The sequence below is a fragment of the Miniopterus natalensis genome, chromosome 2 (genome assembly GCF_054644295.1).
Source record: "Miniopterus natalensis isolate mMinNat1 chromosome 2, mMinNat1.hap1, whole genome shotgun sequence".
In the NCBI taxonomy this organism is placed as follows: Eukaryota; Metazoa; Chordata; class Mammalia; order Chiroptera; family Miniopteridae; genus Miniopterus; species Miniopterus natalensis.
The window spans coordinates 118,749,840-118,775,180 of record NC_142082.1 but is presented as its reverse complement, the minus strand read 5'-3'; the positions used below and the strand labels follow the sequence as shown (position 1 = coordinate 118,775,180).

At 37.2% G+C, this 25,341-nt stretch overlaps 1 protein-coding gene and 1 non-coding gene across 2 annotated transcripts in view; both read right to left on the bottom strand.

Annotated features, from left to right (window-relative positions):
* PPFIA2 (PPFI scaffold protein A2) overlaps window positions 1–11,139 on the bottom strand; it is a 418,639-nt gene extending 407,500 nt beyond the window's left edge. The window contains exons 1-2 of the mRNA XM_087814518.1: window positions 11,065–11,139; window positions 6,718–6,968 (exon numbers count right to left, since the gene is read on the bottom strand). Coding sequence (XP_087670644.1) covers window positions 6,718–6,966 — 249 coding nt within the window. The 5' untranslated portion in view covers window positions 6,967–6,968; window positions 11,065–11,139. The remainder of the gene's footprint in view (window positions 1–6,717; window positions 6,969–11,064) is intronic.
* A 10,725-nt stretch (window positions 11,140–21,864) lies between these two features.
* On the bottom strand, window positions 21,865–22,025 carry LOC148093798 (U1 spliceosomal RNA). Its single transcript, XR_015714103.1, has one exon. It is a non-coding gene; the product is annotated as a U1 spliceosomal RNA (small nuclear RNA).
* Window positions 22,026–25,341: the final 3,316 nt, after the last annotated feature.

The window sequence follows — 25,341 nt, the reverse complement described above, 5'->3', positions numbered from 1 at the left end:
TTAGAATTTCAAGATAAAATAATTAAATAGCATTGCTTGGCACAAAGATGCAAAGGGCATGAAGAATGAAAGGGGATCAGTAGATTTGAAAGTTGCATCCCTTGGCAGCATATAGGAATATATTTTTAGAAGAATGGTGATAATAGAAATCTGACTGTAAGGGTTAAAACAAGTGATAGGAATAAAGAGAAATAAATAATGAAAAATAAAAGCTGCAGGTGAATACCATTTCATTTAGCCAGGGGGGAAATAATAGCTAACTGGTAGATAGAAAAACACATCGAGAAAATAGAACAACTACAATAAGAGGTAACAAGAGATGCAGCATCTTTCTCTGACAAGAGCAAGGAATAAAATGCTTAATGTGGTAGCATTAGGTTTCCCTGAAAAGAAAGAAGCTCAATCCAGATGTTATCATCTCAGCAAAATAGGAAAGGATGTTGTTGGACTTAATCAAGATGCATGTAAGAGTGGCCTTTGAGGAAGTGGAGAATTTGGGAAATCTATTTAGAAAAGTGTAGTTAAGAATTTTTAAAAAATACAAATAAATAAAAAGACTTGCAAAATTTGATAAAGATTTTGGACAGTAAGGATTTTACTGCTTTCAATGTGTGCTAGTGTTCATTACTACCAAGTAAAATTGTGCAGTTAAGGTTGGCTGAAAATACTGATGATAATGCCTATGGTAATAATAACAGCATCAATAGCTGCTTTTAACATTTATTGAGCATGTACTATCTACGAGGCATTGAATTGATCATTTGACACGTTCCAGCTCATTTATTTCTCATAAGGATCCTATAAGGCAGGTTCTATCATTATTTGAATTAACTACTTTGACCAAGGTTATTCAGCTGGTAAATAGCAAGCCAAAAAGACACCCAGGTAGTGTGCCTCCAGAATAAAAGTAACTTCTGTCACTCTCCGCAAATTTCACTTAAATATTTTGCATTTTAAAATGTCAACATATAAACCTGGAAATTATTATGCTAAGTAAAATAAGCCAGTCAGAGAAAGATAAATACCATATGATCTTACTTGTATGTGGAATCTAATGAACAAAATAAACTGTTGAACAACTAAAGCCAGGGGCACAGGTACATGGAACAGACTGACAGCTGTCAGAGAGGAGGGAGTGGGAGGGAATGGATGAAGGAAGGTGAAGGGATTAGCCAAAGAACATATATGCATACCCATAGACACAGACAAAAGTGAGGTGATGGCCAGAGGGAAGGGGGAGTGGGGGCTGGGTGGAGGTGGGCAAAGGGGGGGGTGTGATGGGGACATCTGTAATAGTGTCAACAATAAAAATAAAATTTAAAAATAAATAAAATGTCAAAATTAAACATATTCCTCTTTTCCACACGTAGCCTCTTTCAATTTAATTTCTCTTCAGAGAGTATACATCCCAGTTTATGAAAAATACCTCCTGGCATTTTATAATGTTCAGGGTTTCTTGAAGCACATACACACATCTCTTTTCAACCACTCCTGAGGGAAGATATCATCCCTTCTTCCAGTTAAGGAAACAGAGTTTCACAGAAGTCAAGTTATGTACCAGTGGTTCCCCAGCTAGTAAGTGGAAGGACTCCAGTTCAAATTCAGATCTTCCAACTCAAGTCCAAAGTCTTGGCCATTTAGTTCATTACCAGCCCTTGTTTCTTTTTCCTCTGCAATATTCTTTTCTTTACATTGTTTCTATTAGATTTAAGGTTCACAATCCTATTTTAAATTCCCACATTTCACCAAAACTATTACATTATCATGATAAAGTTTCCCTCACATAATGATGACGCCAGTGACTCTTTTAGCTTAGAGTACACAGCATTATTTTAGCAATAGATGAATTTCACTTATGGTCCCATGCTTCATCCCTCCTGTAATTTTTCCAGGTAATTTCGTACTGCTTTCCACTTGGTCTCTGGTCTTGGCCAAGTAATATTACCAAAAAATACCCTAGAAGAAGCTTAAAGAACACTTGTTTGTTTCCACTTTTCTCTTACTTCTCTGCCAAGACCATTAATAATCTGGCCTATTGCAGGATTAGCCCCACGTGTAGAGCTGAGTGACCCCAATTGGTCTAGCTAAGGCTGTCTATATCAGACAATGGCCAGTATTGCTAACTATGCCAACCTTTAGCTAACCAGTGACATAAGTGAGCATAGCCAAGATCAACCAATCCAAGTCAAGATCACCTGAACTTCATAAACCCATATTTTTGCACGATACTGAGCTTTTGTATTGTTTGTCATACAGCATTATTTTAGCAATAGATAGCTAATGCATGAATACTATGCAATCTATCTTAAATCAAACATCAGGATAATATTTCTTCGTTATTACCTTATATCACCAGTTCACTCAAATTTTACTGATTATCCTGTATCCAAACTCCTGTCCTTAGCTGTCACCACACATATGAGCAGGCCACACTGCTCCACTGCCATTATATAAAACTTCATTTCTACCCTACAACCCTTCAATAAGCAAATCTGTTAGTTATTCTCCTTTTCTAATTCCTACTTAGTCATTTATAAGGGAAAAAAAACATACTACTAGCTCCTCTGTCTTCTTTGTGAATATTAGGAAACCCCAAGCCTAACCCTGAAAACAGAGTATAGGCTGAATTTCTATTCCCCAAATGTCCTTGAGCAGGGTCCTATGCAAAACTACTGCAGCACATGGAATGCCCTTGAGTTACTTCCAAGCTTTTCCTAAAAATAACTCTCTAAAATCACTTTCCACATGAAACTTTCTGTAGTTAATCATGATCAATATTATATCTCAAATATTTTCAGTATTTCTATAATCTTTTTTACTATATTAATTTGGAGCCACTTACATATTTTTTGCTAAGCTACTCTTGTCTAAGTTCTCTGGGAGCCAATTATATTCTTTTTTTTCTATTCCCTTTACAAACATATGTAACCATTTAATGATACACAGAAGGCTTGCAATATATTTCAAATAAGATTATAAAAATGAATTTTAAACTTTTATATATCATTTTTGCAATGGATATCTCACTGCCCTTAATTTTTCTTTAAATATTCTTAGTAAGCATATTAGTAATTAACAAATATTTACACTGATTTCAAAAACGTTAGACTGTTTATTTTATCAATAATAAATTGTTCTAATGCTCATTTACATACATATATAGAAATTAGTTTATCTTTTGGCATTCTGGATAAAACAAATACAAGCATTTTTATATTTAATGCTGTACAAGTTAATCAGTTTTTACTTATATTATTACTTACATTATTTTCTTTAATCATCATAAACTGTCATGTGAGGTATTTGTATTAACCACTTTTTGTAGCACGGAAATCTGAAGTCCTGACTCAATGATGGATGGTGGAATCACAATACAAACGAGATTGTCCTATTTCAAATGCATTGCCCTTTCTACATTAAACCACATATACTTAGTTCTGGTTTTACCTTGAAAACCCTAACTACTTCTACTGTACTGGTTAAGGGGGCTGTGGATGATTACCATATATTCCTGTTCTCAAGGAGCTTACAATCTAGGTTGGTAAACAGGTATCTAGTCAGATATCTTAATGATAGTATGGTAAATGATAAGGGTAAGGGACACAGAAGAAATGTACTTGGGGGTTCAGAGAAGGCTTCTGGGAAGATATGAAGTCTAGGGTGGGATGAGAAGTGAGTCAGACAAAGATAATGAGGAGTAACACTAAAGGCCAGGTGCAAAAAAAAAAAACCAGAAAATAAAAAATTAATAGAGAGAATTACTTTGAGAATCACTTAAGAGATTAAAAGCAGTATGGCCCAAAGAGGATTAAACTCAGAGATGACGGAGAAAGCATCATCTGTGAGGACTCTCAGGTGTCTGAGTGAGGAATTCAAGCAGATTTGGTTGAGGCGTGGGAGACAGATGATGACTGAGTTTGGGGCATATTGTATCTGAGGTTCTGTGGAACATTTAAATGGATCTGTGTAAGGTACAAAATTGAGTGTGCAGTTTAGAAACATCAGGTCTGGAGATGTGGAATAAGTAAAACTCATCAGCACTCTTTAAAAACATTTACACCCACTCACATAATGAAGAACTAAATACTATGGCTACACACCCTTTACATGATGAGAACTGTTAACACTGCTACAGCGTTTGTTCATAGAATGACAGGGGGGAAAGTGGCTAAAGCAGAGTACAAAGTCATCAACACCTAAAAGTATTCTGCTTCGATTCTCTCCCATATTTGGTAAAATAATTTTCATTTTTATGTTATTACAGTAATTTTCAATTTTACATGCTTTATTTCTGCCTCAAAACTCACATTTAGGGCATTTTCTCCTTCAAGCTAAATGTCAAATGCAGTGCCACCAAACAGTGCAGGTACATTGCTTACAAAATATTCAAAAAGATTCAAAGATACCAATTAAAGAATACTCCTCTATTACTTACAGAAAACTTATAGCCCTTAAGGTACAGATTAGGTTACTAAAAATCTGCTTTAAAGAAATGGCAGGACCATCACTGTCTTAAGAACCTGTGGATTACGAGGAGTATTCAATATTTATAATAGTAAACTATAAAACAATATTGGAAAAATGTGTCAAAGTATTTGTAAACAGATTGAAACCATATGCATCTAAATGTACAGGTTCATAATCCCTAGTATATAATTCCCCAACCTATGCACTCTATAAGCTGATATTTTATTTGTGTGCTTCAACCTTGATTGATGGTAAAACCAGGCCTGTACTAACATGAGACATTTATAGTCTTTATTTTTTCCATGCAATGGAAATATTCATAGAATTCTCCTCAGATATGAAAATGTATAATTATAGGGTTCTATCCAGAATCCATCTGCAAGAGTGTTCCAGAATACATATTATATACATACAGAACACTCAGGAAAATTCTGAATTCTAAAACACAACTGGTCCCAAAAGGTTTGGATAAGACATTGACTAAAATTCAAAATTTGAACTTTCAGGTCATGTTATAAACTAGATATTCAACACAACTAAATTTCTAGAATTAAATTGTTTCATTCTTGTATCTTTAGGAAAAGATTTAGCTATACATTATCATCATGTATGAAAACATTTCCAGTTTTTTCTCTTTCCCCAAAACTATGTTGTTCTAGTACTTTCTATTTACAGCATCCTTATGATAAGAATCACTCATTTTTGTAAAGATCGAGAAAACATTTTAAAAACCCAAATTATTCTTAGAATCACTTTGATAGAGTTAGGATCCAAACTGACATCATTAGGCTTGAATAAAATATAAAAATATAAATGTACATGCATATTCTTACACTTAGGACCAAAGAGTCTAATTCCAATAAGAAAATGAGAACACATGTAGCATTTATGCAACTCAATTATAAACATTTGATTACTTGTCCCAGGACATACTGAAAGTATGTTGAACTTGCTCCTAAATATAATACAGTTTTAGGCTTATTTAATAGAACACTCTATCTAGAAAGAGAAATGATGGTCTCATTCTGTGCTTGTCACAGAAGATAATGAACAGTATAATCGGTTCAGGGACCACACTTTAACAACAGCATTGACCGACTCAAATAATCCTAGTAAATAGTAAACACAATGGTGATCACTCTGGAAGTTACCTTATGAAGAACAATTGCAAAGACCGAAACATCTAGCTTGAAGAGTAAAATTCTTGATGAAGATATTTGTAAAGAATCAACTCGCAAGTTAATAATACAGCTGGGTTTAGAATTTTATCAACTTTGGTTATATAATTTTAATATTTATGAAGGCATAATATTTACAAGATACAATTTCATGGAGATAAGTCAACTCTTCAACATCTGCTATACTGTACTTAAAGCAGAAGGCCAATCAAACTTGTATTTACACAAAAAATATAGTGTATATTGGACGTGATTATTAAAAACCTCATCTATATTCTATGCTTTTTCCCATACGTAAAATAATCACAATTATGTTATTTCTAAATAAGAAAATTGACTTTCATTACTAACTTTGTATATAAATCAGCTGGAAATCCTTAAAAATGTTATATTCTTTTTCATAAAGTAAGATTCTTGACAAAAATATTCAAAAATAACTCATCTAACACTTTTAAGTTTGTGAGACTAGTGCTGAACTTTTGCCTTTTTTCTAATTTCCAAAATAGTTTATTAAAAAAACAAAAAGCTAGTTGAAACATTTTTGAGTGGAGAGGGTAATATATCAATAACTCCCAGAATTTTTAAGCAGGTGTTAGGCATTTTTAAAGAAAGACAAGTAAAAATAATTAGACAGTGGTCTTCCAAACTATTATCACTTCCAAAGACAGAACACACAACTGAAAATGGAAAGTACATACTTCCAAATGTCATGATTGTGTTTAAAAAGCAAGGAAGAGAAAATCAACTGTTCCCATCTTCTGGTGATTAGAAGCTGATCAACAGGTGATTTTCTACCCCCACCAAAACATACAGATAAAATTATTTTTTAAAAAAAGAAAAAAGACCAGATAGAAACTCATCCTTCACACTTCCCATCACCAGCATACCACAATTTTCTTCGAGGCAAGGTTTTATGTGAAGTAATTATTCTTAAATTCATCTCACCAAAACCTGTATATCATATCTTATAAAGGGAAAAGTAATTATAAGAGTGGGAATAAAGCAAAGCTTACTTAAGTCTTATCACATTTTCAATCGCAGGAGGAAGGACAAGTGCTACCAGGAAGCGTACCTGTGGCAGGGCTGAATTGAGCTGTCTCTGGAGCGAGTCCCTGTCGTAGATGACATCCTGCAGTCTTTGCTGGGCAAGCGAAAGGCTTTCCTGGGTCTCCCGAAGGGTGTCTAGAAGACGGTCCCTTTCATCTAGCATATTCACCATCAGCTGCTCAAAATGGGAGTCCGAGTCCGAGCCACTGCTTTGGGACCCCCTTTGGCTCATTGGGGTGTCCTCATTAATCGTGGGCATCACTTCACACATCATTGCTTAAAGAAAGTAAAGGGGGGGGGGTCTTAGTAAAGAAATGGTTTCCAATAATGCCACCCAGCCCTCAACTCACCAAATGCTTTGCAGCTCATTAGCCTAATTGTATCTTTTCCCCTTCCTCTAAGCAAACCAAATATTTTGACCTCAGTGAAAAGTTTTCATGATTTATCCCACCTAATTCAATTTGTAGTAACATGTCACTACATTTATTAATTGATCACCTTTCTTCCCCTGCAAGTTTACAAACCCCTTATTGCTAATACCTTCATGTTACCTTTATTTGTTATATCGTTAACAACAAGCACAGTATCTGGCATTTAATGGGTGGGCAGTAAATTATTTTTAAATGATTTAAATAATTCAACAAATTAATGTTCATTCTTTTATTTAGGAAAATATACAATCAAGAGAGTATTCTGTTTATATAATAATCAGTTTTTACTTTTTTATTTTATCAACAAATTTTTTCATACCAGTCTTAAGCTTCTTGACTTTAAAACTCCCATTTTATTATTTTTATATACTCTCTTCCTAAATTCCTGCAGTAAACTACAAATAAAAGTGACCGAATTAGATATGAGCTTTATGAAATAGACTGAGGTACATAAATTTGTTTAGGTTAATATACTGCTAATTACACTAAATATTCCTTTGTTTCCTGTGAGCTGCATTGTCTGGTTTTTATCCCAACAATACAAACTAACACTTTCAAATATTCCACAAAACAGATGCCATAAATTACATTAGCTAATGTAGTAACTTCACATCTCAGCTGCTAATAAGAGCCTCCCAGTCATGAAATAAATGAACCGCACAGGGTATTTTTAAAAATAATTTATTAATTTATTTTAAAATGGACAACACGACATTAGGATGTAACATTGATCAATTGCACGGCATTTTAATAATCAGAAATATCTCATTTTCTTTTGTATGCTCTATCTTATATTTTAAAAAGAATCAAACACATCTCAATTTTAGCTGTTGCACTGAGGCCAGGAGCTATTAATTAGAGGTCTTGGTTTTGCAGAAGGCTGGTGTGGAGAAAGGCTGGTTTGGCTGTTGATTCTGAAGCATCCTTTGGTTTTATAATGCAAGGTCAATTCATTTTTCTGCCTACATATTCCTGTCCTTGGGGAAAATGTTTATGGTGATATTTTTAAATAAAATGTCAAGACTTAACAGCTCAATAGTTAATTTTTTATGTTATTCTTTATATAAATTGAGTTATTGAGGAGAGAAATTCAGTTATCTGTGAATGATTTGGTCAGGACTCACTGAAAAGTAGGAGGAACTTTCAGAAAGATAAGAGGAAAGTACTTTCGTGACTGATATCTTATGTAAAAAATTTATGGGGGCGATTTTTAGAATAATTCAAGGTAATGCTTTGAATTATTGCTTATCATTCAAAACAGTGGGCTACCCAAATGTAAGAATTTTACTTGTTCAATTGCTATTAACCCTAAAATAAATAGCAGGGTAGATCCAGAGGGCACACATTAATGGACACACACACATACACTGTTGCTATTGTTAAATACTTAATAATGAAAAATTAACATTGTTTCCATTTTTTTATTTTGAATTTTATTCAAACACTATCACAAAGATGGAATAAAACGAGACTCTTTCTTAACTGCTACAAATTTTCTTTACATTGATTGAAAGGAAATTGCAAAACAAAAAAGTGATCCAACACATTTGAATATATAAAACAATTAGTTCACTTGCCATGCATGTAATACACATGCTGAACAGCTGTGTCATTCTGAGAAATCATAACCAGGAGCCAATGTGGGTGTTTTTTGTTTGTTTGTTTGTTTGACATTTAAGGTTACAACAAAATACTGGAAGAGGAAATGGTAACATTATGACAGTTTGTACCAAAGCATGTGCAAGGTTTAAATTTTAGGGTTACTTAAACATTATTAAATCTGTATTTTAAATTATGTCCTTCTTGAAAGAAAGCCACTAGCCCATCTTCACTCAGAATTACTTATAACAACTTTAAATTCCAAGGAAAAATATAACTTCATTGATTAACTCTAATTTTCTCCTGAAAGTACTACCCTAATTCTAACAAAGGCTTGTCATCAGGCTCTTAGATCAGTATAAAAGCTGGTCTTTGATTTAGTCCAAAGATGCTATGATGAGAAGCACTGTAGGGACTTAAAAGTCTATTAAATCTACACTCAAGAGAACTCTATTCAATTTCACTCCTGTAGCATGTGAACCAGGAAAAGTCACTTCACCTGCCAAAACTTCTTCTGTAAAGTAGGGTTAATAATCTATGCTTAAAAACAAACAAACCAAAAAAGCTGTTCTAAGGGTCTTATAGTATAACTGACTGAGATTACACAGTAAAATAATAAAGAGCTATCATAAATTCAAGTATTTATTACTACTATAAAGTGATCAACATTCATCTTTCCAGAAAGAAAATTTTGCTTTTTGGTTCATGCTATTTCCATGCCTAAAGGTTTAATTCCGTTGGGTACACTGGACTCTCCACATCCAACTTAAAAAATCAAACTGTGCAAAAGTTACTTAGGAAATAAGATGAATACATGCTGCTTTTCTTCACTAACAGTCAACCTAAATAAGCAAATCTGAACTCTTCTCAACAAAACTAAGGGGGGGGGGGTGTTTCTACAAAAAATAAGGCACTTCCATGAACTACCTTAGTTTCTTCAAATAGAACTTGGATTCTAATATAAATTACAAAATACTTGTATAATCCTTAAAATATAATGTAATCTATTTCTTAAATGCACATTTTAGATATTAAAAATCACTATTCAGTGTACGAGTTAACCACCCTCTCATAGAACAGATGACATCTGAAGCACCTTGGACTGCCCAAAAGGCTACGGTCATTCAACTTCTAGTATATTTCCTCCTCATATACCACTTTTAACTTTTATAATCATTTTCAAAATTAAAATTGCCTCACATAGCATAATTTCTGGAAAAAAAAAACAGGAAGGGACTGCTAACAGTTTGCTTTGATATTGGCCTTTTCATCTCCTCCTCTCCAAAGTCAGTTGGATACGTGAATTATGCTTTAATCTTCTAGATGTTTTTGCCTTGTTTGTTAAATTACTGAAGGTTTCAAGATCTAGTAGAGATTACTTTATTTTAAAAGGAAAAATAATAATAAACTTGGTTGGTTTAATTATTCCAGTGCTTAAATTTAGGTTGGGAATAATTTTAGACAAGGAAAATCAACTCCTTTATGCTTAGCACATAACCTTGACTGTCTGCTAAATCTCTCAGATTTCAAAATAAAAGTGTGAATGCCCACTGGAGTCATTACCCAAAAGCTTTCAGGAGCCAATGTCTTTCTTAGCAATATATATACTCTTCAAGCAGCACCTATGGCGATATAACAGTGTCACAAAAGGCTCCCCCCCTCCCCGCCCCCGTCAGTGAATCACTTTATTCAGGCCGATCACTAGGATTTAGACCCTAGTAGAGGCAAAGATGAAATTATTTTTGGTAGTTAGTTTCTTTTGCAAAGATTTAGTTCTAAGAACTACCCGGCCTCCATCTCCATGAAACCACGCGCGCGCGCGCACACACACACACACACACACACACACACACACACACACACACTCGCAAAGTAATTCGCTGAGACCAAGCCTAGCTATTGTCTGATTACATGACATGAATATTCCTCCTCCTTTTTAACTCTTTGAAATCCCCGGTCCTCGGGAAATGTTAGCGTCCCCTCTAAGGGGAGCGCTTTGCACTTTCTCTACCCCAGTGCCTTTGCAGCTGGCCCGGGAGCCCGCTCGCCCCGCTCGGCTGGACGGTTCCCTCTCGGCCACACCCCCCGCCCCCTGAAGAAGTTGACTTCATAATTCCCACACTTAAAACCCTCGTTCTGCCCGACGGGGAGAACCCAGTAGGGGGGAGGGTGGGACCCAGCAGGAGGGATGGGAGCGGGGCGGGAAGCGAAAGGTGCGGAGCGGTAACCTGCCCGGAGAATTTGCAGCCGTCTCCCCTGGGGGCGGGGCGGGGCGGGGCGGGGCCGGCGGGGGGGTGGTAAAGCGGCCGGGAAACCCTGTAACTCAAAGGCGGTTTTTGTACCTAATGTCAGTAATCTCGGGTCCTGCTTCTTCAGCTGATCGGTGACCACCGCAGTCTCCGGCGCGCCGAGCGGGCGGCTCACGCCCCGCACTCCCGGGCCATTTCCCTAGCGGCGCGAGGGGCAGGGCGGCTGGGACGCGGGCGCGCCCCCGCGCCCTCCCGCCACCAGCCCCGGCATCTCCCCGCCGCTCCGTCAGCAGCCAAAGCGAGAAGCGTCCATCGGAAAAAATGGCATATTACAAATTTTGCTTTGGGAAGCAGAGCGCGGTCCAGACCATTGTCAAAGGCAGGAGGGGGGAGGCGGCTCTTAAAGCAGCAGCGCCCCGGAGCCGGAGCGGCCGCGGCTCCCCGCGTGCAGCCGGGGACGCGGGGCGGGCGCGGGCAGCCGCGGGATGGGCTCGACCTGCGGAAACTTAACCGGGCGGCGCTGCTCCCCTTCCGCGCCCGGGCCGCCCGGAGGGCATCTCCCCAAACGTGAGCCCCGGGAGAAAGGCGTGAGCGGTATTTGGAAGGGAAAGTTCTCCACCTCGCCCCCCCCCCCCCCCGGGCCCCTCCGGAGTTTAGGGCGAGCGCCGGGGCTGGGGAAGCTGAGGGGAAGCGAGTCCCCGGGGACGCGGGAGGCAGGACAGGTCCCCGCCGGGCCCCCAGCCCATTTCCGCGCGACGGCGCCTCGTTTCGCTGAGAAGAGGCGCTTCTTCTCCCGAAAGGCAAGCAGCCCCCCGCCCCCCAGTTCCTCCTCCCAGCTCTTTGCGAGCCCCTCGGCGCGCGGGGAACCAACCTGCGGGGAGCCGGCTCGGGCGCTACCGCATCTCTCCGCGCGCCCGCCCGCCCGCGCCGCGCCGCGCCGCGCCGCCTCCGCCCCCCGCAGCCGCCGCCGCCTCTTCCTCGGGAACGAGGGCTTCCCCTGGAAGCTGCTGCAGTGGTTTCCACCGGCCCTTAAATAAATTCTGAAGTAATCACGTCTTGGCTCTCTCCTCCTCACGCACACGCGCTCGCGGGCACACACGGCGGCCCGGGGCCGGGGCCCCGCGGCCGGGCGCGCGCCGCTCCCGCTGCCCCCGCGCGGGCAGGGGCGGGGAGGGGGGCGGGGGGGTAGGCTCCCCAACCCCCCAGACACACACACCACGCACACGCACACGCACACGCACACGCACACAATGGTCTTTGCAGGAAACGGCGCGCTGCCCAGGCTGCTGGGGAGGGGCGTGGGCTGGGCACCCCGGCTCCCCGGGCCTCCGAGCTGTCGTTTGGTTGAGCGCCTTCCTTCTCCGAGGTCTAGGGCAGGATGGTCGTGGCCGTGCAGACTTGAGTCAATCCAGGGTGTGGCGGCCTCTGTCGCTTCTCGGTAGCTCTCAGCTCTTCTGCATTCATTTCTTTGGCGTGGAGGGTCGCGTGTTAAGTAGCCCCTGGCCCGAGGAGATGTCAGCCTTGAGCCAAGTCTGGTCTCCATCGCGCTCCAGTTGCTCTCTGCCCACGCGGCCCTTCACCTGTCCTTTCCCTCTTCACTCAGGGAAAGCCATCCCATCAGGGACAGGACGGAAGCAGGAGACAAAACCAGTGCCTGCTCTCGCAGAGCCACGAAACGTTTCGGTTGGGAAACTCACATCCTCATGTCGCTGCCAGGAAGCGAGAGTGCGGAAGGGAGCTGGAAAAGGGGTTAGACAGTAGGAATAATCTGGGGATTTGTGCAAGTACCTTGAGGACATACTGCAACAATTCCCAGAGGTATGTTTTACTTTTGTTTAAAGCAAAGAGTCGCAAGCTAACTAAAGAAATAGCATTCAAACGCCAGCTCCTTAAGCGAAGTATAATATTCAAGAAACAAATCTTTCATGTCGAGGGTAGCATTTAATTCACTTAGTGACTCCACAGGGAAATGTGAAGTCAAGTACTTGTATTTACCCCCTTCTCTTCTAGACTGTTATTCAAATACCACATCACAAGATAATTCTATAAGAATTCAGTATGAGAATAATATGACGATTCATTAGATGTCAACCAGAACACTTTCTCAAATATAATGCCCATATAGATCACTCATGGATCTTGTTAAGTTGTAAATTATGATTCACTAGGATTGGGGTGGACCCTGAGTTTCTGCATTTCTAACTCCTCCCAGATGGAACCACACTTTGAGCAGCAAAGTTCTAAACCACCCAATCAAGTGATCCTTTGCTGCGGCTTAAATACTCTTAACCATAAGAAACCCATTAACTCACAAATAGATCTGATTAGATAATAGCTTTATCATATTAATCAGATATTAGTACATATTAGTACTCTTATAACTTTCACTCTCTGGAATTCCCCGGAAGACATAAAATGTCCTTATACAGGACAGACCTTCCCATTTTTAAAGACAGCTAATAACTCTCTTTGTCCAAGAATTCCTTCCTTCTTAAATCTTGGTTCTAATTTCCTTGGTAATAAACATTTGTCAAATTCGGGCTCAGATGTTCTTACCATTTCCAACAAACGTTTTGATTTACCTGACTCCCATTCACATATCAAATAAAAGTTTTAATTCTAAGTATAATCCCCACACATTCAGTTGACACCACAGAGTTGAAAGGCTACCCCACAGCTGGTATAACAGAAAGGAAGAATTTGATCATGGAAAGCAGAAAATAGTCTTGGAGTAAAGGATATTTTATTAAGAAGATATAGTCTTTGTGGTTACTCTTACCTTAGAAACTATAAGCTCTAATATTATCACTCCCAACACCACTGCCAACAGTGTAAATAATATTTCCTAACAAACTGAGAGGCAATATTGAGAAGCAATTTTGCAGAAAACATCAAGTAAACCAATTTACATGAGAAGAGTCACTCCCTGCACCAGTTAGTCAAGTTTAGTGACCCTCTAACCTAGCACGCAAGAGAATGTCCAAAGGGCTTGTTATAATACAGATTTCTAGGCCCTACCCCACACTTTCATATTCAGTAGGCCTATGGTGTGGCCAGAGATTTTGTACGCTTAATAAGTTCCTAAGTAATGCTAATAATATTGCTAGGTCAGAAATCCCACTTTGAGAACCACTGCTTAAATTAATCTGAAGAAATTAAAGAAATTTTTCTGTACACTAAGTGCTTATTCTACAGAACAAGAAAAATAACTGATAAATATTTTGCACTCAAGGCAAAAATCTCTCATACAAATATAAAACCAGTTGTTATGCTGAGATTGTCATCTACTCCTACTATTTTTTGATAGCCAAGAATCAATGATTAAGATTCAATAGCTTTCTCCTAAATAGTCAAGTAGGTTTAGGCAGAGGTAGTAGAAGCCATGTCTTTCCTTAGTCCTAGTGCCCAGCATCCATGAAATGATTTAGTTCACAGATGTGTGCAATATTGCCAACCATTCTTACTGTTTCTACTGCACATTTTATTTCAAATAATGAGGCGTTGTTGTTTTTTGTCTATATACTCTTTTAAATGGAGAATGTCATACAACCACTCTTGTTTTTACTATGATGGCCGGTCTTTCTGTCTCTTTAGATATTCTGAATATGGCATGTTCTATTCGTGATATAATGATAGGAATAAGAAGCAGCACTTGTTTTATTTAAATCAGACAGTGTTGTTTGTAAAGATAAAGTTTACTTAAATCAAGCGCCAAAGAAAATGGATAATTAAGCATGGGCCATGACAATAACAAAGATTTAATAATTGGCAGTAATTTGACTTTTAAGTGCAAGTATAATTTTCATGTAAAACAAAAATATTTGTTGTAACAGACATGTTGATGTCAATGTCACCTCATTTCAACTATATAGTTACCTACTTATGAAAATATTTTGCCTATATTCACAATAGTTTACATTAACATTATTAAAACAATTAAGTGACATTTTCTGCACATATGCTTACTGTTGAATTGAAAATTCAAGATTGATTTGAATGGATAATAGAAGTAACTCCTACCATACATTTTCCATACATTTTACCTATAGTCTTTGGGAACATGAATTTTATTTTATTTTCAAACAGTAAAGCCATCCAATATTATTACATTATTTATTTAGAACAGGCAACAACCCCAAATATATAATGAATCAAATCCAATTGAAGTTCATTTTTCTCTTTCTCAATATTCCAAGGTGAGAGTTAGTGAGCTTCTTTCTTCCACACAGTAATTTAGGCTTCTTTCTTGTCTGATCCCTGCCATCTATCTCTTGAGTTTTGTATGCAGATGATTGGAAGAGAGAGAGAAGCTGGAGGAAACACACCCACTTTGAAAGTCTCTGATCCAAAAGTGACACACACTTTTCTCATATTTCATTGATGAAAACAATTTACAGGGCAATATCCAATTATAAGAGAGGTTTGGAAAGCTGTCCAGCTTTAAGGCTGGAAGAGGAGTAAAGAAGCTTTGGTAAAAATGTAGCCAGTTTCTCCCACATATTGTTTGTAAAAGTGATAATAGAAATAAAAGGTATGTAGAAAATATGTTTAAATTTTCTGTTTTGCATACATTTAAAAAAGAGATTAAAGCCCTGGCTGGTGTGCTCAGTGGTTAGAGCGCCTGCCCCTAGCACTGAAGGGTGGTGGGTTTGATTCCCCTCGAGGGCATGGACCTGGGCTGCATACTTGATCAAGGGCCCTGGTCGGAGCAGGTGCAGGGGGTAACCAATTGATGTGTCTCTCTCACGTAGATCTCTCTCTCTCCCCCACCCCCTTCCACTCTCTCCAAAAATCAATGGAAAAAATATCCTCAGGTAAGGATTAACAACAACAACAAAATAGATTAAATGCAATTATTTGGAATCAATTATCATAAAATAAATAACCAATTCTATCACAAATAGTGAGCTTTATTTATTATGCAGGTTTTATGTTTTTTATTTCTTATGCTACACATTGCTCTTCTTACTTGTCTAAAAAAGAAACTACAGAATATGAAAGCTATACTAAGCACATATTTGCTGATTCTTGTGCCTCCCCATAAACGTATAAGTATCAATTCTCACAAGATAAATTGTTGTGAAAGGCTACATTAATCAACCTTTATCTATGCACTTATATGGGATTACTGCAAAATGTAGCAATTTGACAAAGAGGCACTGAGATTTCAACTCATAACTAAAAATATCTTAGTGTTATAGGAGAGCAAAAACTGTTGGTTATTTTTTGATGTAAGGAGTGATAAGAGAAGACAAGTTTCAGATTTTTTTTTTTTTTTTTTTTTGCATTACTCAATGCTATTGGACATTAATCTAAGAGCAATACAAGGACAATAAAAATAAATTAAAACACTGATGCCTTTTGAAATAAAATTTTATTCTTTTTAAAGGAAAAAAATAACATACAAAAATATTTTCTTTTTAGTCCTTATGAGGTGAACTATTAGAGGAAAAAACACATTCTAATTATATTCTCCAGCTGTTTTTACCTGGAGAGGAGATTTATTCTAACATAAACCCCCATGATAAAGGTTTGTATTTTTGTCTTTGCTCCAATTCAGGAAACCTCACTCTGTAATTAAAGAATTATAGAATATTATGCTGGGAGTTCTAATCTAATTCCAGTCTTACAGATGAGTAAAATAGAAGTCGGTAACATAAATTCCTGGGTATTCCAAATGAAGTATCTGAAGAAGCTAGGAGGTACTTTTTAACTCCTATCAAATATAAATCTTCCAGAATTTGGTTCAAAATTATTAATGATTACTTAATTACTCTGATCATTAGCATCACTGGTACCAATCCAATATTTCTTTGTATCATTTGGTAGCACAAATAAAGTGGATGACGTTGAGATAAGTGAGTATTGCTATTCTTCAAATAAGAAATCATGGGGGGGGGGGGGTCACCAACACAAAAATAAGCTTTTCCTTAGTGTTCACCATTCAAAGACATGTAAGCAGTCATGGATAGTAAATTAAACAATAAAAATAACTGCTATGGATAATCCTTATGGATGTAGTTTAAAGATTCATAGAGCAATGAGGAATACAAATGTATGCTTCAGAACGATTGTGAATAGAAGACAGCATCCTCAATATTAAATTAATAAGAATAATTTAATAAAAAATCCTAGGCAGTTGATGTTATGTAGAAAACTCTCTTCAAAATGACTGTTATATATAATGTCTTTAGTAACTGGCTCTAGTCTTCTGTTCAGTCTTAAATGGGGTGGACTCGAGTTTGTTGTTCATGAATATGAAGGACTGAGATGTGGGAGGGAGATCAAGACTAAGTGGGAAAATGGCAAGTTTCCTGGCGTGGATTACATGGAGTAAAAAAAAAATATTCCAAAACATAGTAGCTTAAAATAAAAATATTTTTCTTATTTTTCATGCTATTAGTGGGTCAGGAATTTGATAATAGCTTGCCTAGGTAGTTCTCGCTTAGACCCTCTCATGTGGTTGCAGTGTAATAGGGGTTAGATCCTGAGAGAGTGAAGGTGGGGAGAGCTAAAGCAGCTAGGCTGACCAGGAGGGATCTCTCTGTGTGTCTGTCTCTCCTCTCTCCCTCCCCCCCCTCCAGCTTAGGTACAGTCAGACATGGCAGCAGAAGTTAAAGGCAAGTAGCGAGCAAGGCAGAAGCTGCTTCACATTTATGACCCAACTTTAAAAGTCACACAGTGTCATTCCCACCATACTCTATTATTGGATAAGCAGTCCTAAGTTCTCTTGATTTCAAGGGGAAAAAACATAATACCTCCCCACACACACCTCTTAGTTAGAGGAGCATCAAAACCACATAATAATAAGAGTATTATTGAAGCCACTTTTAGCAAATACTATCAGCCACAACAGCCTACCTTTGTGAAATGCATATTTGTTATTAAAAAATTCAATTATGTTTGATAAATTTGTTTATAGTTTTAAAAACATAGGCAAATTCTTTTAAAATGTCTTAAGGGTATATAAGGATGTTTTAATAATATATAAGTAGCTGTTAATCAAAATGTTTGTTAGACATGAGCAGAATTCATAGGAATTAAGTATAAGATACGTATTTAGAATGCAGATCGTGTGAGTGTCAGAGACAGTAAGAGATGGAAAGATCAGAGATACCTAATATTCATGAGACACTTGGGTACTATATATTTATAATAGGTAAATATATCTAAGACTAAATATACAAAAGCCTGTAAGTGTTCAGGTAACACTAGAAATACAAGAAAAATGATCATTCTCAAAGTTTTTTTTTGACCCTCTATTGGTGACCTCAGTTATAACCCTATATGTCCGCTGCTAAGTAACACAAATGAAGCCCATTACTGTTCATTAAGCTAATTGGAGAGCTACAGCTATTGGCCAGGTGTATTTTTTCCTGCATCTCTCCAGTAGAACAAGTGTGTGTTATGGCCCCAGAGTGTCTTCTGCCTGTTGACCCCTAGCTCAAACTTCACCTCTGGCCATTGTAACCTTACCATCAGTGTGGAAGGCTGCTGTGGCAGAGAGAGGAACAGGGCATTTGAACATTGTATGTCCCAGGATTCAGATGGTGTTGTCCTTCCACACTGTACCTTATCGTATGTGTATTAATTTATTCTCTTTTCTCTTGCTTCTGTGTGTTTTCAATAGACTTGATAACATGTGTGATTTCAGTATTTTAATTTGTTCTGTGAGCTTTTCTGTTTCGTGACATCTGGTAGAGCTTGCTGAGAATATATTTGGAGGCCACCACTGTATCAAGGTGGTGTCCCATGTGACACTTTATCTTCAGAAATGAAGAGGCAAACTGGGTTCTTTATAACCTCAAATATTTCTGCAGTGTTATTTCCATGGACCCAGCCCAAAACAAAACAAACAACAAAAACCTAATACTAACCAACCAGATGGCAGCCAACTGGATGCCCCCTGGAATCTATGAATTCCCATTCAGCCACAGAACCTAAAATAATCTCATAGATATGTAAGTTATGACAGACAACTATCACCAAATGGTGCCAGACTGCAACCAGGTCCAGGTTAGAGTTGTGTAGGAGAACCAGAAGTTGGACTCCTGGCAAGCTGGCAACAAAGCTCGTTACAGTCCTTTCTTTGATCTTGAAATTATGCAAACCTGCATATGATGTAATTAAATTTATTTTAGTAAACATTTTACTATAGTTAGTGAATATTTGTTACAGTATACAACTGTTTCATTTTATTTTCATTTACTTTCCCAAGCAATTTTAGAATTTTAGGGTTATAAAATTGGTCTTTGAGTATTGAAACTTATTTTATGATTTATACATTTGTAAATAAGGTTTTTATTTATAATTCTAGATGTCCATGAATCATCTAGGAACCAGCTGTGTAGGGGGTCAGGAGTTACACAATGTGATAAGAGATAGAATGATATGAGAGCATAGAAAATTAAAGCTGAGAATGAGAACGGTTTACAAGTAAATCCTGAATGAATAGTGTGAAATTGTGACACAAACCACAAATAACCAGGGGCAGATAAACTGTAGCTTGCATAAGGACCAGGGGTGGCATAAATTTGGCTACTGTATATAGATGAGGGAGACTTTGACTGAAAGAAGAGAATGAAAATCTAAGACCCTACATGAAAGAACACATAAACCTTGTTAAAGAGCTTAAAATTTATTCTGAGGGTAGTAGGAAGCCTAGAAAAGTTTAAATCAAGAAAAGGTGGAACATATTTTGGTAAGGATAGGATAAACATTGTTAGATAGAAAGTTATAGGTAAGATATGAAGATTGAACCACACTTCAATAGGGTATAAAACAGGCAGGAGTATGTTTAAGTTCAAACAAAATGAATTTCATTTTGATCATGTTGAATTTTATTATCTGACTGTGAGTCATCCACTTAGAGGTATTCAAAAGGAGTTGTTCATGTTAACCTATCCAAAGAGAAATTTGGGCTGATGATAAATGTTCAGAAATCATTAGTGGCCGTTGAAACTATGGAAATAAACATTGACAACGAAGAGAGTGTAGAATTACACAAGATGAGAGTAGAATTACAGAACCTCAACGAACAGTTATATTTAAGAAATGCTTCAACAAGACATAGGCAGACAAGGGAGGGAAAGAGATAAAGCATTTCAAGAATGGGGTGGGGAGTGACCATCGTCCAATACTCCCCCCAAATCAAGTAAGATAAAAAATGGAAAGCATCTTGTGGATTTAGCATCAAGACGTTACTAGAAAATTTAGCAAGGGAAGTTTCAACACAGTGTTAATTGCAGAAACAAATCATATGGGCTTAAGGAAATTACAGGTTGGAAAAGTGGCTGTCCAAGAAATGAAACTGGGAGCAGGATGAAACAAGGTATTAAGAGTTCTTGTCTTGGAAATCAATAGAGTTCTGAGTGGTCACTAGGTGGGATTTAAAAAGTTCTAGAATCTCCTGAAATTATATGCAAAATTTACTTGTATATGCATAAGAGCATTTCTTTGAGATGAATATTTATAGTATGAGATTCTTAAGTCAGAGATCAAAATATTAGTAACCAGAGCTGTATACAATGTATTAGATACCCATTACTATTATGACTTGCATAGGCCTGAATTTATATATGATGGCAATATATTATTGTGACTGGTTTTACTTAGAACAGAAATACAAGTCTTATTATTTTATTATAATGCATACTGTGGTATATTTTATTACTATCTACTATTATTCACAATATTTTCTGAAGGAGATCATAAATTCCCACCTGTTGCAATGCTCTTTGCACTGCCTTCTGTGGGAGAAGCATGTGCCCTTTCTGCATTGACACAGACTGGGTCATGTTATTTGTCTTTGTTCATGGAATGTGAGCAGAAGTGGCCATGCCAAAATCTAATAGAAATGTGAATGTCGTCACAATATTGCCATGTCTCTTTTTATCTGCCACAAATCCAGGGTAGCTGCTATTCCTTCAGTCCTTCTAATAGATAGTTATCAAAATCAGATCTTGTCTAACATGTTCATATATCACTTCTAAAAAAATACTGTTGCCATTTTCAGCCATTCCTCCCTTTTCCGTTCTATACAAACAATGCAAAAAAAAAAGTGCATTAGGATTTTTTTTTTTTTTCACAAAACATGTATATATTGGGTGATGAAAGTATATTACTTAATATGAACCCTGTAAAAAGAAAACTGAGGCTACATTCCTTGAATAAATAAGACAAAATCACAGTGGACGTTAGCATGAAAAAGTAAAGGCGTTCTTCAGTGTAATTTTGTACAAATCAAACCAGTAATGTTGTGGAAGAAGGTAGATGTGAATTTGGTTTTAAATGTCCTTTGTGAGTTACCTTAGGAGGGAAAAGTATGAGTAAATGGTTTGAACAAATATACAAGATTTCTTTGGAGCATGAGGGGAGTGGAGAAAGGGTTAAGCTATGAGCAGGGTCATCTCACTAGAGAGATGACCAAGGCACAGAAGAGTAAGACATTTAAATACTCAGACAGGAAATCAAGTTGCTCAAATAGGTGATGCTAACATTTTAGACAAAGAAGAAACCAGAGGACATTTGAAGCAAAGACCAAAACCAGCATTATGTTAATTACATATAAATAACAGGAAGATGAGGAAATAGAGTTAGATACCTATTATGTACCTCTTACTGTGATTTAATGAGCTTCTATCATATCTCACTAGCAGATATCTGAAAAGTAAAATAAAACCATATCATGAATAAAGATCAGATAAACATGTGGACATGATGATATCAAGATATCTTTTTGTATGTTTCTCCTTCGGCTATGGACAGAACAATATTTTTATTTTTATACATAACTCCTCTCAGTGTCCATTTTGTCTATGTGGCATCTATCCTTTCAATATCTAAGGCTCATAATTTTATTATTATTATACTATTATTATTATTATTTTGCCAGGGGAGAGCTTGAACACAGTCTCCCACTACCACAAAGTATGCAGTTGAGTTGCCCACATTTGGGGAAATCACAGGGGTCAGTAATTCCGAGTGCCATGGACAAGCCTCCCCCCGGGAAAACCACCTTCATGATCACGGCATCTCCCCTGCCAAGTAAGAACGAGGCTCATAATTTTGGAATCTCCATTTCATTCATTCTAAATTTTGACCCGACTTAGTATGATACTGAGATTTGTTGATTTTAAACCAGAAGATTTCTTAGTTTTTCTTTCTCCCGTTATGACTCAGTGTGTCATGCCACATTATTGTAGAAGTTACTTAACTGAGCTTCTTAAATAATCTTGAAGGAGTTCAGCAAGTATAGAAGGAAGTCAGCATACAAAGAAAGTCTTGGTGCAAAAAAACACCCAACAGGCTAGTGAGGTGTTGCGATAAAATAATTATACACAAAGACTTGAGCAGGCAGAGCATCCGAATCCTCGTGTCCACACATAGCAGGTGGGAATCCAGCAGCTGAGCGGGGTGAATGGAAAGCTTGGAAGCATGTGAGGTTACTCAGAGACAGGAGCAGAGTCCCAGCCCAGGAGAACTTGCAAAAGCAAGCTCACACACCTGCCCTAAGTAAGGAAATAAAATGTATTATTGAAAGAATTAAGCAGCTGACCTTAGGCAAATTATTTGAACTTTCTGTATTTCCCATTTCATTATGTGTAAAATGGGGATAAGATAGTGTCTGCATCATAGAATTAAAAGAGATCATTTCTATACAGAGCTAAATAAATGCCAGCTATTATTAGCATCAGTAATTCCAGACCTGAGAAACCAGGCAAAACCTAGTATTTGCAGTGAGATCAAAATTAGAGGTCACAGTAGACCAAATTTATATAAGCACATGAAAGTCAGGGATGATTCTGATAGATAAACATACCTTGCTTTACTCTCTTAATTCTGAGGTTTCATCTAGAGAATATATAACTAAATTATATAAAATTTGTGTTTTAACATTTATGCCAGCAATATCCCATTTAGTTCATTAATGAATTTATAAAATGCTTTCTAATATAGTTATCTTCATTGCCTCTTTATCAGAATACAAACATAGGGTTAGATTCAATTATTAAAGTGCTGGAATCCTTTATGTGTTCATTATAAGGGACAAAGTATTGGAATTACCTCCTTTTGGATTTCAAATTGTATTCCTAAATCACATGGTATGGAGCTAATACAACTTATGAAAAGGCAGCACTAGAAATCTTTCCTCAGATAATATTATTCTTCCACAAGGCTTTATGTGAGCTCTTTTATGAAGAATAAGAACACATGGTAAAATATTAGTACAATTATTTTAGGATTATGTATATTTTAAATCTATAGAAAATATCCTTGTGTTTAAAATAATAAATTATTAATTCATCCAAAAGATATTTATTTGCCAGACACGGTAGATACAATAAATATGACATAGTCTCTTTGAACAATTAACATAATGATTGTTCAGAGGAGCAACCTGTCAAAAAAAGCAACAAATATCTACTTAAACGGCTCTAAGGCAGAGATTTTCAACCTTTTTAATCTCATGGCACATAGAAACTGATTACTAAAATTCTGTGGCACACCAAAAATATAAGTTTTTTGCTGATCTGATGAAAAAAATTAGTATAATTTTGATTCATCCACATCAGACAGCTATTGTTGTGTTGGCTGTTATCATTTTTTTTACTTGACAATCTAAGGGAAAAGAGGTCAGTGCTCCTGACCAAACAGTCAGGTATTGCATGTTTTAAAATTTCTCACTGCACACCAGTGAGCCTGCCGCAGCACACAGTTGAAAATCGCTATTCTAGGGCATTATTTTTACTTTAAAAACGTAAGGAGTTGTATGTACTTCAACAGCACCCTAATAATGCATACAGTAGCTGACATACTGGACTTACTTAAGAAAGAAAAGAATATATATATTTTCAATATTAAACTAACATATGCAAAGATACATTGCTCACTTGAATAACTTCTCATATATCAAATACAACTTTATTTGTTTTTCCTTCCTACCTCACCAATATGTCATCTATTGGATGGAGTATTATAATGATCTCAGGCTAACTCCTGATATCATCAAGGATAGTAGTTATGAGAAAATATTTTAATCTCCAAGTACTGTTTTTTGCATTTCCTTAGAAGAAACCATTTTCTTTCTTTTTTGTTTTTAAGGAACACTTTTATTCCATCATTTAATAACATTTAATGAACACTGGCTCTAAGCCTACTTTACCAACATTCCTAAGTTCTGCCACATGGAGAAACTGAGGTAGCAGGCTGGCAAGTGGGGTACAGCAGGAAAGACTCAGGGCACAGAAAATGTGGAAATCTCTAAACAGGAATTCTTTGTTGATGTGCAACATCTGGGAAGGCTCATCTCCAGCTCTGATAAGGTTTCAGGAAAAACGATGAATCCTGCCAAGGCAAGAAACCACTTTCAAAATCTTATATAAAATGTGGGCTACTAAAGTAATTACTTCCCAGATACTACTTTTATGGTAAAATGAGACAAAATTTCCAAACAGAAGGCATATTAGAAGAAATCTTTTAAGTACTCTAAGATAATTTGAATATTTAGGTGCATATTATCAAAAACTGAATATTAAAATTGTATTGGATTAAAACTAAGAGTTTGTTTTTATAATGTGGGAAAATTTAATTAATTTTTAAAAATTTACCTCAAGAATAAACTCGAACAGAGGCCCCAGAAATAGACCCACGCCATTATGGTCAGTTAATATTTGACAAAGGAGGCAAGAGCATCCAATGGAGTAAAGACAGTCTCTTCAATAAGTGGTGCTGGGAAAATTGGACAGCTACATGCAAAAAAATGAAACTAGACCACCAACTTTCACCATACACAAAAATAAACTCAAAACGGATAAAAGACTTAAATGTAAGTCACAAAACCATAAAAACCCTGGGAGAAAACATAGGCAGTAAAGTCACAGACATCCCACAGAGTGGAATATTCGCTGATACATCTCCCAGGGCAAGAGAAACAAAAGAAAAAATAAACATATGGGACTACATCAAACTAAAAAGCTTCTGCACAGCAAAAAAGAAATGAGCCTCAAAATACAAAGGAACCCCACAGTCTGGGAGAACATATTTGCCCAGGGTGCATCTGATAAGGGGCTAATTTCCAAAGTGTACAAAGAACTCATAGCACTCAGCAAGAGGAAGACAAACAACCCAATTAAGAAATGGGCAAAGGACTTGAATAGACACTTCTCCAAAGAGGACACACGGATGACAAAGAGACACATGAGAAAATGCTCAACATCGCTAATCATCAGAGAGATGCAAATTCAAACCACAATGAGGTGTCACTTCACACCTGTCAGAATGGCTCCATCAACAAGTCAATGAACTACAAGTGCTGGCGAGGGTGTGGAGAAAGGGGAGCCCTAGTACACTGCTGGTGGGAATGCAGAC